This window comes from Pseudopodoces humilis, chromosome 1, assembly GCF_049639895.1.
Source record: "Pseudopodoces humilis isolate 2021_Gansu_Grassland_sample_001 chromosome 1, ASM4963989v1, whole genome shotgun sequence".
Lineage (NCBI taxonomy): Eukaryota > Metazoa > Chordata > Aves > Passeriformes > Paridae > Pseudopodoces > Pseudopodoces humilis.
Genome location: NC_142200.1, coordinates 46,246,552 through 46,263,529, shown reverse-complemented (window position 1 = coordinate 46,263,529; position 16,978 = coordinate 46,246,552). Strand labels below are relative to the sequence as shown.

The following is a 16,978-nucleotide window of genomic DNA, read 5'->3' as shown; positions in this document are numbered from 1 at the left end:
ATGCAGTTTCCCCCCTCTCTACAGCAGCAGGAAGGGTGCAAAATGGGTCAGAAGTTCTGTGCTGGGCTCCAGTATATCTTCCAAGTGCTGTTCCCTGCGCAATACATGTGGCCAAGATCCATCTCAGTTGTGTGTCCATACAGGCACCAAAGAGTAGGGTAAGATAGCTTCCCAGGAGTAGAAGGCATTAGGAATTTTTGCATTGAGCCATAACACAAGATCCTTTGGGATGTGTGTGAAGTCTGAAGCCAAGGAAGTAGATGCTGCTTTGATGACAAAAGATAGGCCTAAATTCAGCAACTTGTTGCAGAGGATGGAGTGTTGAGAAGTAAAAAGCCACTCTGAGAAATGAGTGAGTTCAATGAACCACTCCATACTTTTAAGAGCCCAGTAGCTTAAGTTTATTCCAGATCTTCTGGCCTGCTGTGAAGGGCTTTCAGTCATGGAGATTTGAAGATATTTGGTGCAACTCCAGAGACAAAAAAGTGAAACAGCAAATTATGATACCTAAAATATTGATGCCACAATTAACACCAATTTATTTCATTAAATAAATTGAGTACTTTGCACCTTACTGTTGATGCTTCAGACATTCTGCAGAGGCAGTAGATTTAGCTGCATGAATTGCCCTTACCTTTCATTGCATAGGTTTTCCACCAAATCCCACATATCTACAAAGACACTAGATTATAAAATGTAAGAGAGCAGCTGAGATGTTTGTTTCTCCATCTAACCATTCCTTTCCCCTTCCTGTAGTGTAGAGTGCTGTCTACTATACATGTACTGAAGATGGGCCAATGGATTCAGAAGTGGGAAGCTACCACAGAGGTAAAGTTCTAATGGAGTGAACAAGAAGAGTATCTGGGCTAGACAGATACGAATTAGTGCCTGCAGTTAGATGTCACCTTCAAAAAAAATAGATTTCACCTACCTAAAGAATACCTATTTGTGAGCGACTTGCAGTGTGGATAGACGACACTTGGAAAAACATAACAAAAACCTATGTACATTGGAAATTATTCAACAGTCATTCTCAATATCTCCTTTCAACAGAAAATCCAGATACAAGTCAGAAAATCCCTATCAGGAAATTTTTTTGCCATTAGTTAGCATGAAAATATATTTTTCCAACTCTTAAAAAATTACTTTTACTTGGTAAAAGACTTGGGGGGAAAGACAGGAGTTTTTTAAAAAATTAAGATCTATGGGAAACATTATTATGTTGTCCTGTGAGAATTATACCAACATGCAGTGAACTTTTGCTACTGAAAATAATGGACTGCTTGTTAAAGCTTTTCCTTTTACCCAAAGCAGCATTCTGCCAAATAACAAGATGTACAGGCAAATAGATCCATGTACACCCATATACTGCTGAAGACTAATAATTAGCAATTGCTGCAGACAGCAAGTTTGGGCTAATCTGACTTCTGAAGCGTTTGAGAGATGCTATGTATCAAAGCTTTGCTACAATGGGTAAACATTGTTTTACTGGTGACTGGGAGCTCCAGCAATCAGAATGTACTCACTCAGGGAAACACACAGCACATTTGAATATCAGGCCGTCAAATGCATACCCCACAGACATGCAAAAATACATTCTTTGCAATTATCCTGGCTCATAGCAGCAGAAACTAGTATAAGTAAGGCTTTACATGCTGCAAAGTTTTTAACTGAAAATATAGGCAGGAAGTCAGCTGAATCTCTTATTTTGAAAACGTTTACATGACCTGTTATAGAGGTTACCTGGCACAGCAGCTGCTATGAAACCTGTAGAAGTACAGGAATGGAAAATCCAAGGCACTGAAGAGATCACCTGAGGGACAAAGCAATATACTCAGTACATGGTGGGAAAAATTTACCCACTGTTACAAGCAATGCAACAGCAATTACATGTACATTACTAGTTTAACATCTTCTGAGCCTTTACAGCTGGCTGACTTTTCATTTATGATGCTTTCCACATTTCTGGTGTGTTTAATGATTTCTCTCTGACCTTGCTTCTAGCCAGTTCTTGCCTTTGGTTGAAAAAGGGAAAAGGGACACCAGAGAGTATTCTTTGCTAGTATTCAGAAGGTCCTGCTTAAGCAGCATTTGCCAGTGGACAGACATATATCATATCCACTTCTTTTATTACACAGCATGTGATAGCTCCTACTGAAACAACAGGAAACACAGACATATGGTGGCTGCTCCCCCCTCTGGCATTTGAACTCTGTAATACAGAGCATGTTGAGAGGTCTAAGTAGAGCTCTTGAGTACTTGTACTTCCAGGAACCTGAGCCTTCATTGCTCTTGGTGGCAGTTCCAGGAGTTCTTTGGCCTTCAGGCTCTACAGATTTGCATGAAGCTCCATCTCTCACTTTTTGATATGCAGGACTGTTTGGCTTAACATGTATGTTTATCCTGGCGGGGGTTTGCTATATATACAATCTGCACAGGAAAACACCAGGAAAAAGGGTGAATTTATGTTTCTTTAAATACTTCCTTCTTTGTTTTTCTGCCTGAATAAATGTCTAATGAAAGCAACAGATGAATATCTTTACCCTCCTAATTATGAACACACTAGAAAGTAAGAATATTAGCCACCATAAAATATTAAATTTCTCCATTTTTACAACCTGATGTGCTGCTACTTCAAATCCTGCCATGGGTCCAAGCAGTGGGATCCATGTATTGAAAGCAACAAAACAAAAACTCTGCATAGCAATGGGGACAATGCAGAGAAGGAAGCCCAGTTCTATATGGACTCCAGAGACTTTGCTCTGAAGAGGACATGTTGACTTAGAGAATCATTGTTCTTTACCATGCACTACCTCAAAAGCTGTTCTTTGTTGTCTGACCCATACTGCTTGTTTGCAAAGGACAGCTAAGAATGGTATTGGGAAATATCATGCAATTTACACCAAGTTATATACTCTTCCCTTCCTACGTGGTAACATATTACTGGTCATATTCAGGGCTAAAATCCTGAGGGTTTGGTCTCTAAAAATATTCATAGAAAGCAAAAGCAACATGGAAATCTAAAAATGGAGGAACTCAGTTCACTTTACCTGCTGGATGGGATGCAGAGGCCAACAGCACTACACTAAAAAAAAAAAAAAATTAATTTGATACTACAAAATCTATGAAATGAGCTGAAGACTATAAATTGACAGTTTTGTGTTTGTTTTTTCATGGTGAAACTTATTCCAGTTACGTAGAATAACTGAGATATAAGTATCAATTAAAAGAAAACAAAAGTTGATTGGAAAGGAGTGTATGGGGGTCACCTAATAAAATTTCTGACCTGAAGCAGGACTATCACAAATATTTGATCATGCCCTCTGGTTCTGTCTCAAAAAGGCATGTGTCAAAAATCTACCACCGTAGAGATTACACACCTCTCTGGGTAACTTGTCCTAAGGCCATTCTACCCTCCTAGCAAAGAAGTTTATCCTGCTGACCCATTTTTAAACCACCAAAGTTGCAATGTATGGTTGTTCCATATTATGCTAAATATTGCATTTAGACAAGTTAAAAAACACATGAAAATAAAAACAAGTACCAGCCTGAATGTTTCACATGTTTCAGATACAAGTGAACAAGAAAACCAGCTGTGATCAGTTCTTTATCAGAAGTGTTATCACTTAAGTTTTCTAAGGTCTTACAAAGATTCACTCTTTTAAATTTGCAGTATAGATTGCACAGAGCCTTTTTTAGTGTTACTGATTCTTCTTGTAGATTTCTCTTTTTTATTTTTTTTGCAAATTTTTTATTCCAAATTGCTTCTAAGGTTAGAAGGCTACAGAAACATTCTGGGGCACTGTGAGATTGGATAATCATGCATGTCTGTAGAGCTACAGCTTCTTCCAGTTACCAACAACATGCATCCATGACAAACACTAAGGACAAGTGGAAGAAGAAGACAGTAGTATCTCAAGAGTTTGCTTCTTGATAAGCAGCAAGCACTGCCCTTACAGAGGTAAAAAGACACTCATTAATGTAATGAATGCTCCAGCATTCCAGGCCAGCTTCCTTCTCCAGTGTTAACGTAGTCACCATTTCCAAACCTGCTCACTCACAGCTGGTCCCAGCTCTCTACATGACCATGCTTGGTGACCTGCCCTTGGCAAGCTTTGGTGAAATCCAACATCATTCACAGAGTCACCTGAAGCAAAAGGAGCTGCAAAAAGCATGGAATTCTCATGGCCAAGGAAGCCCTGGGGGGAAGTTTGCCACTGAAATCAGCTGTGGAACACAATAGACTGAAGGAGGAAAGTGTTTGACAGACAGGCAGGCAGCTGTTTCAGGCTTCACATTTTATAAGTATTTGAAAGGCATCACATGATACAGTACATTCACATTCTCACTATTTATACATGTTTTTAAAAGGTGCTACTGCCACAAAGGTATTAAACAAGGCAAAGCAGATAATTTACAATAGGTAATTTGCCCTACCCCTCCTCCTCACACATGGGTGCCCCCCCTGTAAACAGATGCCAAGAGTAATTCATAATAAACAGGCCCAAATCCTCAGTTTCCTGGTAAAGAGAGAAAAGGAAGCAAAGGCCTACTGCTTTTGTCTGAATAAGAGAAAACAGGAGACTGATAGGGCAAGTGAAACTGTATCAACAGTGATGAGAAGTAGGGCTAAACCATGTTTCTCCACTTGCTTTTTGAATATTTTGAACAAAAACCCACCGAGATTGGGAAATAGTCAGAGAGCAGCTTCCTTCTGCAGCCAAGAGGAATTGATAACCCTAGTGGACACCCCAGGTTTTGGTCCAAACAAAACAACAGGAGAAAACAAAACCTTAATTGTGAAGTGCAGGGCAAGTTAAGGCAAATGGATTAGATGGCATTACAGCTGCTCTGTAGCTCTGCTCTGAATGAAGCATCAGTAAAAAAGACACGATGATGCTGTAAAACCAGATTAGGGATTCAGAGGTTTCTAGCAGGACAGCCTGGATATGAGGCTGCAGCAAAAACAAATTCCATGTGCTGGATTTCCCTGCTCCTCTCTTTTTTCCCCTGTATTCAATACTGAGGGCTGGGTCACTCGTGGTTTCCTTTCTGGCTAAAAAGAGGTTTTGTCAGCAAGAATAGCAATTTATGCCTGCAAAGCTGCCCTCTCCTATTGCAGAAAACCTACTGCAGCATTTTTAATTCACAAAAGTGACAGATTAGCAGCTCTTCCAGAAGCCAGATGTAGTTTTGCTGTACACGGTAGAGCCTTTACCTCCTACCTTTGCCAGTGCTGTTTATCCACCATTTGAAATTCTCCTGTATCTGTTTTCTCCTCACCAAATGCTGCTATGCCATCTGGGCATGCCTTTGTGAGGAAATTTCAGACAGTGACAGATATTGTAATGTACTGGAACTTTCTTGCATGTTCTTCATGAGAAGTAAAATATCTCTACCTGCCGCAGCATAGGAGAAAGTCCAAGAGGAGCTACAACCTGCTTTTAAGACAGGTCTATGTCTCCCTCAACATGCCAGGCGGGGATTACTACCCCTCCCCTCATGCTACCCTTCACCAGCTCAGGGGGAGAAATATGGCTCCTCCTTCGATAAAAAGTGAGGGAACAGAAAGCATAAAAGCAAATGTAAGATTATGAGAAAAAACCACTAGGAAGTAGAACACAAATGCAGAAATTAGAGTACAGTGAAATACAATACTGCAGTTTAAAAAAGGGGGTGGGATCAAGAGGATTGGAGGATTAGAGGCAGGATCTTGAAAGTACATTGAACCTCTTCTCTTCTCTTCCTCCCTGCCCCAGATGCACAAGGGAAAGGGATGAACTGGATGGGGCTGGGCACTGAGAAGCAACATTACCCCTCCCTTCTCTGCATAGCACAGTTCTGCTTTCCCTCCTACACTTGTTCCTGGCCTGGCTCCCTTTTTAAAAGCCATTGAATAATCATGCTGGAAGTGATGAAGTGAGAAGAATGCCAGACTTTCAACATCAGCAAATATTTCTTCAGATCTGTTTGATTCTGGAAAGTTCCCATTCATGTACATTTACTTAGGGTGTTCTTTTCTCCCAAACTGTTCCAGATTTTAAAGCAAGAAACAGTGCATGGTGTGTAAGGACAGCATATGTTAGCAGACTGCTCATTTCAGTTGCACTTCTGGAAGCATCCAACAGAGCTTTTTCTTTTATATAAAAATGTATATTTTTACTCTAACATATTTGTAGATTATAACATCCAGTAATTTGTGGCTTTTAATGATTTTTTAATCTGCTCCATGCAGACGGTCTCTACACTCAGTAGTATACAACTGTGCTTTTATACTGAACTGAGAAACACTTTGAATGGCTCCTATTACAATAATCCTATGTTCTTTTCCTGTGTATTAGGAAAATTTCTTCACTAAAAGGCTTTGGAATCAGGCATTGTAATAGGTTTCACACGGCAGTGTTTGAGCCACCATCCTTAGAGGTATTTAAGAGACATGTGGTACTTAGGGACCAAGGTTCAGTGGTGGGCTTGGTAGAGCTTGGTTAATGCACTCAGTGACCTTAAGGGTCTTCTCCAAGCTAAAAGATTGGATGATTCTAAACTCTGTCTGTACCCACACAGCTGCATGTCAGCTGTCTGATCTAGGTTAGAAATAAGGAACTTTAAAGACCTATTGATAATAGCGTTAAGAGGAGAAAGTTGCACTGATACCGCACTATCTAGTTCCTTCATAAATCATAGAATCATACAATCATGCTTGTATAGACAAGACCTCTAGTACACATTAAACTGTCCTGTCCTCAAGGTGGAAATGGGATCCTGTCATGGCCAGAAGAGCCCTTGAGAAGGCCTGAGAAGGGGAAGCAGCATGTACCTTAACACCTTCTAAATCACGAAATTTAGTGCTGGGTGCTGTCTGGCAGAGAAAATCCATGTTTACAGTAATTCTAACCCAGAGCCGCCTGTGAGGAGTTAGTGCTCATTCAGAGACCACTCCTTTTGTTAGTGATATTTAAAAGTAGTTTTGATTGTTTCCTACAAAAATTAAGTTTCTGCAGTAAAGCTGTGTGTACACAGCTCCACACAGCTCTCAAACACGTTGAACAGATTCATCCAGATTTGGGAAGCAGCAGTGATCTCTCAGATAACCACATGTGCAGAGGTCTCCCACAGAGACAAACCTGCCAGTGTGTCCTGCAGCAGAAGGATTTTAGTCCCATTAGACACCACATCATGGTGCCACACGAATGAAATCTCCTGCCAAATTTTACACCCTTTCAAACATCATTAGTTATTTTGACAAAACAAAACTCTAAAAGAATTCAGATGTCACTTATCCCATTGTCCATGGTGCTGCTTGTTTTCCCTAGGTAAGATGAGATTCAAATGCTATAAATTTGAGCTTTTCTAACACATATAAATATATATACTTACAGATACATAAACATATAAATATGCACAGACCCAAACCAAACAAATAAGTATCTAGTTTGCTACCTCCCTTCAGCCAGCCGTTTTCCAACAAGTTTCTTTGCACCATCATCTTGTAAGCAATGCTGAACTTTAAGCCTCTTCCTGGGGAAAAAACTTTGGAAGTTTTGATAACAAGTTTTTGCTTTTAAACAGATGCTGAAAATAATGAATTTCCAATTTGCATAAATCCATTGTTGGATTGTTTGTTAGTTTGTTTTCTGCAAAAATAACAAGTTTATAATATACACCATTGCACCTCACGGTTCCTTAGCAAGAAGTTTCTCCCTTTCAAAAGCTTCCAAATAAATTATCATACTTTCCATGTAATGTGGGACTCCTGCTCTCTGCTGGACACAAGTTCACAGACTTCAAAGGACCAAGATCATGAACTAACAGAGAAGCAGCCCAGCCCTGACTTTTCAATCAAAGCTGAAAAGTTAAGGCCTTCAGCCAAAACCTGAATTTAAAGGTTCAGGCCTAGATGCAATTTTCAACTAAAATGACAACTGAGAGATAGTCAGGGAGCTGCCAAACAAAAAATCAATTGATTTTACTGCTTGGTTCATGATTTCCCTTCAACACAGAGAAGTAGCTAGATCTCATTCCAGACTTCATAGGTTATTTTTGCATGTGGCAGCATATTTGCAAATTCCATTACTAATTCTTCCGAAGTTTCAATAAACACACCTACCTTCTTTGTGCAAAATTGATTTGCTTCACATTTCATAGCAGAGGGAAAACAACTGACTTAAACAAGAGCCTACTTCAAGCAAACTGATATCCAGATATTGTCCATTAATGGGACCCTGGTGAATCATAAAGGCAAAAGCAGAGGCCTGCATTACTTACTTATGGAAATAGGAGATTTGATTGAACTAAGATAGAAAGAGATACAGTGTTATCATATTGATGATGCTCACAAGATAAATGGGAATTTAAAGGAAGCAACTGTCCTACACTGGTGTCCCTGATATACCTCTGTCAAGGATCTTTCATGTGGTCAGACAAGAGCATATATCCATCTAATCAAATAGACTAGCACAACTTCACTTTTGTTACGCTTATTCCCAGCTTATGCTCTCTCTTTCATTCCTTCTGACCACAGAAGGAATTTATTTGAATTTGTTATTCATACTTCATCGTATTCCCAAATGACTTTAGGTATGAATTGAAGAAGAGGCAAACATATATTAGGTGTGATTTCCGATGGAGGAGAATTTAATCAAGTCTCTAGATGCCCTACTTGAAATAAAGCCTCACAAAAACCCAGCAGAGGACATGTACACTGAATGTCCTGGTTTGTCATTCTTTGAAGACAGGACTGGATTTAAAAAAGCAGGGGAATCTGGTCAGTGACACAGACTCTTTCACCAGCTACAAAATAACAAGCCACTCTTATATCTCCAAATCAGAAAAACAACTGAAAGTCAGAATTACTCAATCCCACTAACAGCACGCTGAACAATCAGTTACTGCTCATGTTCTCTGCACACAGTACTTTTGTAATCACTACCTCCTCTTCTGGCAATTTTGTACAAGTTTTATTTTCTGAAGTGGGGTATTGTCAGGGAATTACTCTGTAAATATTATTTCTGGAAGGGATAGATCACTTCTAGTGCACATGGTGACTTAAAAATTCATAATTAACACCTTGTTACCTTCTCAGGTGTATATTGGCATATCCATCTGCAACTGGAGCCAAAAAAATTAATCTGTTAAGCCATTCAACTTAGCACTGTTCTTTCAGTGAATGTCCCGCTAAATAAATACATTAAAGGAGTGGTAGCTGTCAGTTTCTTCAACAAAGCATGGTTGAAAATAAAAACATATACCACATATAACCAGCTATGGTGTATCAAAGACTTACTCATTTTACCTGAATACATAGTTGATGTACTGTTGGTCCAGATCACTGTGAGAGGAGGGAAAGAAAAATAAGGGGTTTTCTTAGCAATGCACTTCATTTGGTGTAACAGATCAGTATATTAACCAGTAATATACAGTAATGCTGTAATAGTACATTATATTAATTTACATAATATCTAATAAGGCTAGTATTGGGTAATACTTAATAATAATGTAATTATATAATTATATACATTTTAAACATAAAATAGTAATAATCTTATCAATGTTGATTATTTAATTATTAATTAATTATCAGTTAATCAATATATATTAATTCACACAGGATCCACACATTATTTTGTTGTTACTGTCAGTAGGAGTTTCATTTAACGTGAAGATAAAGTGAGACTGATTAAAATTGAGACCCTTTAACCAGGGTTGGGAAATGGTTTTGAAATACATAAGCTTATCCATGAATGTATATTATACATCATATGCAGTGTCAACATATCCATCCCCATCCATAAAGAAAACTGCAGATTACAGACACTGTGAACATGCAATGCCACCTGATTCCAAGAATTCTGTTGTGTGGTTGCAGTTCTAACATGAACATGGGATTAGTGCAAGGTTTCAAGGTGTTTAAGGTACCCAGCCATTCCCATCCTATGGTAAGTCACCAGCTGCTGGACACTTCTGAGCGTGTCACAGAGGGAGATACTAACAGATCCAAACTATGCAGCTTTCCACTTGAACACAGAAAACCACTTCCTCTTAACACCTGTGCCAGTAATTAGGGGTTCTTTTTCCAGGGCTGAGTCATCACCCTTGGGTAATACATTGTTTAAAACTAATTCAATGTTCCAGTTAGCAGTATAACTACCAATAACCACATGCTGTTGTTACCAACAATAAATAAGGCTCGTCTTGCAAGAGAAGTCATTAATGATTAACCAGGAGTGGCCCAGCTCCTGCTGATCATGCAGAGCTCCCTGCATCAGTCATCTCTCTTTATAAGAAGAATAAGAAAACACAATTACCTTAAAGATCCAGGTTTCCACAACTTGTGAAATACTTTGTAAGCCCCTGTAATTGAAATGACATGTGTAATTGCCATATCATGCAATCATTCTGACAAACAAGAGCTTGTTTGGCCGTGGTACTAGCCGACATGGAACCCCTCTGAATTACAGTTTAGCAACACATCACAAAGGATTCCTAAACCATGAGTAAAATGAACCTATTGCTTCAAATTAATGGTTTTCAAGGTGCTATCAGCTCTGAGCACAGTGCTTTGTGGTTCTGCTAGTCCTTCCGAGGACAAGACATCTTCTAGCTCACAGCAAAAACAAAGGAGAGATTGTGTGTATGTGTGTGTATATGGTTTTGTGTGTAAATGCACACAGAAAAGTGTCACAGGATGGGTTCTTCAGCCCACACCATTTTGGGGGTAAGTCCTACGATATATATGTCCATCTACATAGAGCTGTTTGCTCTAAGCCATTTTTCTTATTCAAAGTTCTCTAGTTCTCTCCACTCCAGTGTCTCCAGGTCCTTTACATTCTTGACCCACCCATCTACCTCCTGTTAGCTTCCATTTCTGTCCTGATTAAAATTTAAGCACTCAAGAAATGACACATCTTCAGGCTCTGTTTTTTAAGACCCTTTCTTCAAGGCTTTGGGGTAATGTTTTTGATTCACAGAGAAAACCAGAAAATGAAAAGTAAGTCCAGTAGAACACTATGAAAGAGATATTCTAAATTCTGCCTCCATTAGACAAGTTGAAGGGTAGAACACACATCCTTTCTATAATGTTCTGTCTTGATTTACTATGCAGTAAGTTAGTTCATCTGTTTGCCCTTTCTCGTAGCACCTTAATTTCAGTTGATAGGAAATCTAATTACACAAATATCTCCCAACAGCCATATCAACAACCCTCAAAACCAAGAGAAAGGGAAGGCAGCTATATTTTGAGCATAAACATTATGTTGGCACTTCCCACACATTTCAGACACACAAAAGAAGCATTCTGAAGACTCTCTAAGCAATTTTCCACCTCCGTGACCAAGCACTGCTTTACAAAGGAGACCCGTTGGCTTTGAGAATGCAGGAACATCAGTCATTACAGCAAACAAGAATTTGAAGTGGAAAATCCATAGCTTTTACTTTTATCTCAATGAGCAAATGTTTACCATATAATATTTCTCAAAAAAAAATCCCAAAACTATTTCTCATTTTTATGGTAACAACATTTCAGATGGGAATCTCTAGCCCTCCCTAGACAGGAATACATATAAACACATTACCTCTGCCCTAAAAATTTTACTGTATGAATAGAAGAAATAAAGAATCATCCCTAATCTGCAGACAAGACCTAACATACGAATGAGTCACTCATTCAGTATATAGGGCAGATAAAAATCAAATACAAGTCCCTTATTATCCACAAAAATACTCCAAAAGACAAAAATCTCCTAGTTAAAAATTACTATTCTTGTTTTCTTCAGATTTTTTGGGCCTGACTGTTTCTAGCTTTTCAGGGAACAGCTACAATTTATCCAAATCAATGTTTGTCTGGAAAAAAAAAAGAAAAAAAGGAAACCTGATAGGTTATGCAAGTCATTGTTAAAATTTTTTAAAAATGCATATGATTGCCTAAAAAACCCCAGCATTTCAACATCCTTCCTCTGGGACAAGAGTCCATGATATTTTAGTATGTTTTTGTCAGTTTTAAATAAAATCTTTGTGTGTAACAAAGCTCCAAGTACAAGTTATTGCTTGCTTTTTTCATGTTTCTTCTCCCCTCAGAAAGAAGTCTCTCTCAGTAGGCAACCATCAAAAAACAACCAGAAAAGCTTAGTGCTGATTAAAATTGTATGTGCATTTTCTCATCCCCTGTTAACAGACTGCAATATGCAGTTTGTTCTGTTGTTGTTTTCAACATAAAAGCTATAAAAAGAATGCACTTTCTTATATTTACTGATCTTCATTCTTTCCAAGTGCTTCTTATGTATAGAGTCTCAAATATCAGTAACTCCAAAATAAAGCCAGTTTCTCCAACAGATTTACTCTTCGTAATTCTTTTTCTAGAAGAAAATTACTTACCAACACAGATCAAGTGAATTAGAGCCCATGAATATCCATTTGGATCAAACTGCAATAAAAAACGTCTACATAAATAAAAGCACAGTCATGTAAATATACATATTGCAATTTCCCTGCAGTTAGCTTTGCAAAGCAAGTCCAGCGAGTGGGAGCTGTGCTACAAAGAAAGGGAAAATGACTAAAGAAGACTAGGAAGACTGAAATTCTTCCTGTCACACTCAGAAACCTGGCATATGCCAATTATGCAGGCTCTCAGCTCGTCTCAGCAAGGATAATTCTATTTCAGAAATGTACAGCAATTTAAGCAGTCTGAGCATATGGACCCCAGCCTATTTAGTCTTGTATTGGCAATCAGGGATGGGTAAGGCAAGCAGAGGACCATCACAAAGGTTTTTGTCTTGTCTCCTGTCCCCTCTGAGCCTCTGCAGCCACTGAACAGTCTCTACCGAAGGCTTCAACTAAACAGAGTATCCAAGAGAGCTTCAAATGGACATTTGTCTTAGCAAAGCAGGCCCTCTTCACAGTCAGTAGGGAAAATCAAACATTTTTGAGAGGAATTCATCTGGCATATTTTAGGTGTCTGCTTTCAGGTGAGGTGAATTATGTACCAAGAGATCCTGCTCTGCTCTGTGGACTATGAAGAGAGCTAGTGCAGGTGCAACATTTCCAATAGCCACATTTGATCAGATTTATCCAGACAACTTCCAGACTCGTCTGACTTCAGGGGTATTTAAAGCAAGGAAGCAGCTTTCCTAAGTTTCCAAAAGACAATCTCCAATGAATAGATCTTTGCTAGATGGAGCAGTCTCTGGAGGTACCTCCTTTCTTTCTCGGGTAGCTACGGAAAGTGCGTACAGTGAATACAAAACTAATTCAGGAACTTCCTGAAAGTACACACAATTAATTCAAACCTAAGCAATTTGCTGTAAGCCCTATTAAGAAGTAAAATTGTGGTTTCCCCAGCCAACACCTTCACCAAAGAGCTGTATGTCCACACTGCTCAGAGGTATTACCATGATGCAAACACAGTAAACCCAGCAAGACTACAACACAGCGAGAAGAAAAATTCACAATTGCATTACAGGAATCCTACTGTAGTTTACCAGTTAAAGCTTCATCCCTCATATGCTAACAAGATGTCAAGCATCAAGACCTGGCTAGAGATGCTTTGCAAAACAGAGCTCACCTGTGTGTCACACAAAGGAAGGCACACTGCTGCTGCCAGGAGGAACAGCACACTGTGGAGAAGAGAAAGAAAAAAAAAGCCTTCAAGACCAAAAGCTTTCAATCTGGATTAGTACACAGAGCAAAACAGAGGTAATTCTAGTCAGTTTTACACTGACCCTTCACTTGTTTAATTTTCTTATTCCATATTTAAAAAGTAATTTCTGCCATCAAAAGTTTTACATCATGCATTCTTCACAACTTGTACACAACAAAGTTTTATGAGAAGAAGCACAAAACACCTCAGAAGTGATAAAACCAAGGTTTTTTTGGTAGAGAATATTTTTCTTCATTAGCCATCTGGCTTCCCTAGGTTTTTTCAGAAAGCCAAAGTCAGCCAATTTCTGACTGAATGGCTACCAAAAACTTCTTTCATTAAGATGAATTGCCTGTTAGAAGAATTCCAGCAGACATGACTCCATTACAAATGACATTGTTACTTCAGAGCGCAGGGCAAGGTGGAAGTGACTGGTTTTGTACTGGAAATGTCTTAAGAGCACAAGTCCTCTCCTAGAATTACGCTAAATAAATTCTTTACCTATGGCTGAATCAGGATTTCTTCAAGCTACTTAGAATACACTGATAAGGAATTTCTGTGGACTGTCATTATTAACATACACTTTTTTCAGCTTATTTTCCTACTCTTTAAGGGCATGGGAAAAGACAGAATATAGATTATTTAAAAAAAATTGTATCCTTGACAATAATCCAGTGGTGAAGACAAGGCCACAGTAAGTCAGATAATGGAAACAACAGGAAGAAATTAGGAAGATAATGCCTCTAAGAACACTAAATAATAACCCAACATTATCCATTGTTAAGTACAGCTAAAAGATTACAGGATGTGGAGGGCAGTAAATATCCATTCTTCAAGGGACATGGGGCCATAGAATCAAACTTTAAACACACGACTTTTGTTTGTCCCTTTCCATCTCCTTTTTGGAGCCTAAACAACCAGGGCAAACAAGGGTTGGTAGTTGTGCAGCTTAATATCACAGAATCACAGAATCATGAAGATTGGAAGAGACCTTCAAGAAAATTTGTCCAACCTTCAACCCAGCACCACCATAATCACCCTAAATCATATCCACAAGTGCCACATCCAGACAACTCTTGAACACTTCCAGAGATAGTGACTCCACCACTGCCCTGGGCAATTTATTCCAGTGCCAAACAACTCATGTAGTGAATTCTTTTTTTTTCTTCTAATATCTAATCTGAACCTCCCCAGTGCAATTAAAGGCCACTTCCTCTTGTCCCTTCACTTGAGATACAGGAGAAGAGACTGACCCCCACCTCACTATGAATGATTCTAGCAGAGACGGATCTCATTTACCTTTCATTTCTAGGGAAGGGAATTTTTAGCTACTTTCTAACACATTAATTATTTTTCTCTTACTGTTTATGATTACCCTCTGGAACTCCAAACCTTCCAAACCTTTCCAAATGCATTGTTATGGGTACTGTTTTTTCATTAATCTAATTTTTGTAAGGAGAAAAAACATATCAAACTATTCAAGCAATTGTTAAAATAAAAATAAAAATAATTACTCCTATGTTGCAATTTAGGCTCACCGCCCACAGGAATGTGCCTTACATTCTTCATTGTTTTGGTGTGACATTATCTGAAGCAAATACAGAAGCTGGAGCCAAAACAAGTCTGAGTCTGAATCTGAGTAGTTTTAAAAGCTTACCTACAGACTTTCAGATGAGAGATCTGCTGTAAAAGAGAAAGGATGATTAAAACATTAAAATTTAATGATAAAAATGGTAAAATAGCGTTTTCACCTTCCAAAAAACTGGAAAGTGATGACAGCTGATCTTACTGCACCACACACATTTAAACGTCAACAAGCAACATTAAAAATTTGAGCATTGCTTAGCAAATTAAATTTGATAAAGAAGAATTAGGATTATGGATCAGGCTACTTCACCTTTATTTATATTTTCAGATTACTTACCAGCAAATAAACCTAAAACCAGACATGAACTTCATATCTTCTCCTCAAACTTGATTTGAATTATACCAAAACTTTGTAACATATGTACTCATTGAGTTTTCCTAACTGGGTACTACCTCATACAAATCAGTCTTGATCTAAACTCATCAAATTTTCCCAATTCTTTGATATGAAATTATTCCTGAGAAGCTTCCAGTTAGGCCTGTGTTTGTATTATCCTTGTCTGTACTGCTTTTGTTTTTAAATAGAGGAGTCATGAGCTTGTGACATAGAAGGAAAATATTAAACACTTTGAAAGGGACACTAATCAGAGGACAATGACACAGAGACATGCCATGGTACACACAGCTATGTTCCTTAGGCATAGCCTTAGTGATCTCTTCTGTTTGTTAGATGAAGTAAACACTCATTTATCTGACTTCTATACAGAAAACAGCTATAATGAATGGATGATGCCTTTCACAGCAAGCCAGAGGCCACTGTAGAAACAACTTTATGATGAATGATTTCCCAGTGTTAATTCACACAGAAACTTTGTAGTCAGTTAGAAAAAACATTTCAAAAAAAGACTAAAAAGAAGTCTTCCCAATGCAGTTTGTGAGAAAAAAACCACACAGCTCTTATGAAAGAGTACAGGAGTTAGTCTCCTGACTTTCATAGGGGCAGAATCTCAAGTATTCAAAACAAATTCAAAAATGCACCGTTCTTCCTGCATTTTATGTGGACATGTGACCTATCTGTAGCCATACAATACATGAGATTTGTTATACTGATTAGATCTAAGGACATAGTCCTCATTCCTCTCAGCTCAAACAATGAGATTTTTATGTGGGGCATGAGAGAGAGGGAATATTTATTTTCGAAAGCAAAAACCAATCAGGAAAGCCAGTCTCTTAAAATACAGATCAGGCTGGTGATATGATATTTTCACCAACTAAAGGGGAAAAAGAAACATCAGTATAGATACTTGTCAACAGCAAGAAGCCCTCTCTGGGTCTCATTAGTGAGTAGCTATTACAGTGAGTCTAGAAAAGTGCATGGCACTAATGCCTGTATTAAGAGAAGTTAGGTATATTGTTCTGGGGCAGTTCTATCACAGGATTTACCTTGACTAATAGATCAATTACCTCTTTCTGCACAAACTTCTGGAACCCGCAGGTTATGACTTCCGCTGCGTTGTGCACAGTGAGGAACACCGGGATTGGCTGCCATGGGGAGAGAACATAAGTGCCCAAATCAACCCAGAGCAGTCACACACATAGCAAGGGATACTCCTCCTAGAGACAGCTGTCCCACATGTCTGTGTCTTGGGGCATTGCTGTTGAAGCTGTAAACCCATGCCACATCACCTAAAAGAGACTTAACACATCCCAATCACTAGCACATGGGCACAGGCATCTTTAAATGCAGACCCTGCTGCAGAC

The 16,978-nt window shown here is 38.6% G+C and overlaps 1 protein-coding gene across 4 annotated transcripts in view; it reads right to left on the bottom strand.

Annotated features, from left to right (window-relative positions):
* The window catches only part of SLC35D4 (solute carrier family 35 member D4), a 55,971-nt gene that overhangs the window by 25,561 nt on the left and 13,432 nt on the right, over nucleotides 1–16,978 (bottom strand). For 2 of the 4 annotated variants that reach the window (XM_014254314.2, XM_014254319.2), the window contains exons 5-12: nucleotides 16,682–16,759; nucleotides 15,288–15,313; nucleotides 13,556–13,607; nucleotides 12,370–12,418; nucleotides 10,305–10,350; nucleotides 9,293–9,328; nucleotides 3,051–3,085; nucleotides 1,744–1,813 (exon numbers count right to left, since the gene is read on the bottom strand). In XM_014254314.2, coding sequence (XP_014109789.1) covers nucleotides 1,744–1,813; nucleotides 3,051–3,085; nucleotides 9,293–9,328; nucleotides 10,305–10,350; nucleotides 12,370–12,418; nucleotides 13,556–13,607; nucleotides 15,288–15,313; nucleotides 16,682–16,759 — 392 coding nt within the window. The remainder of the gene's footprint in view (nucleotides 1–1,743; nucleotides 1,814–3,050; nucleotides 3,086–9,292; nucleotides 9,329–10,304; nucleotides 10,351–12,369; nucleotides 12,419–13,555; nucleotides 13,608–15,287; nucleotides 15,314–16,681; nucleotides 16,760–16,978) is intronic. The other 2 variants (XM_014254317.2, XM_014254322.2) reach the window with 2 other exon arrangements.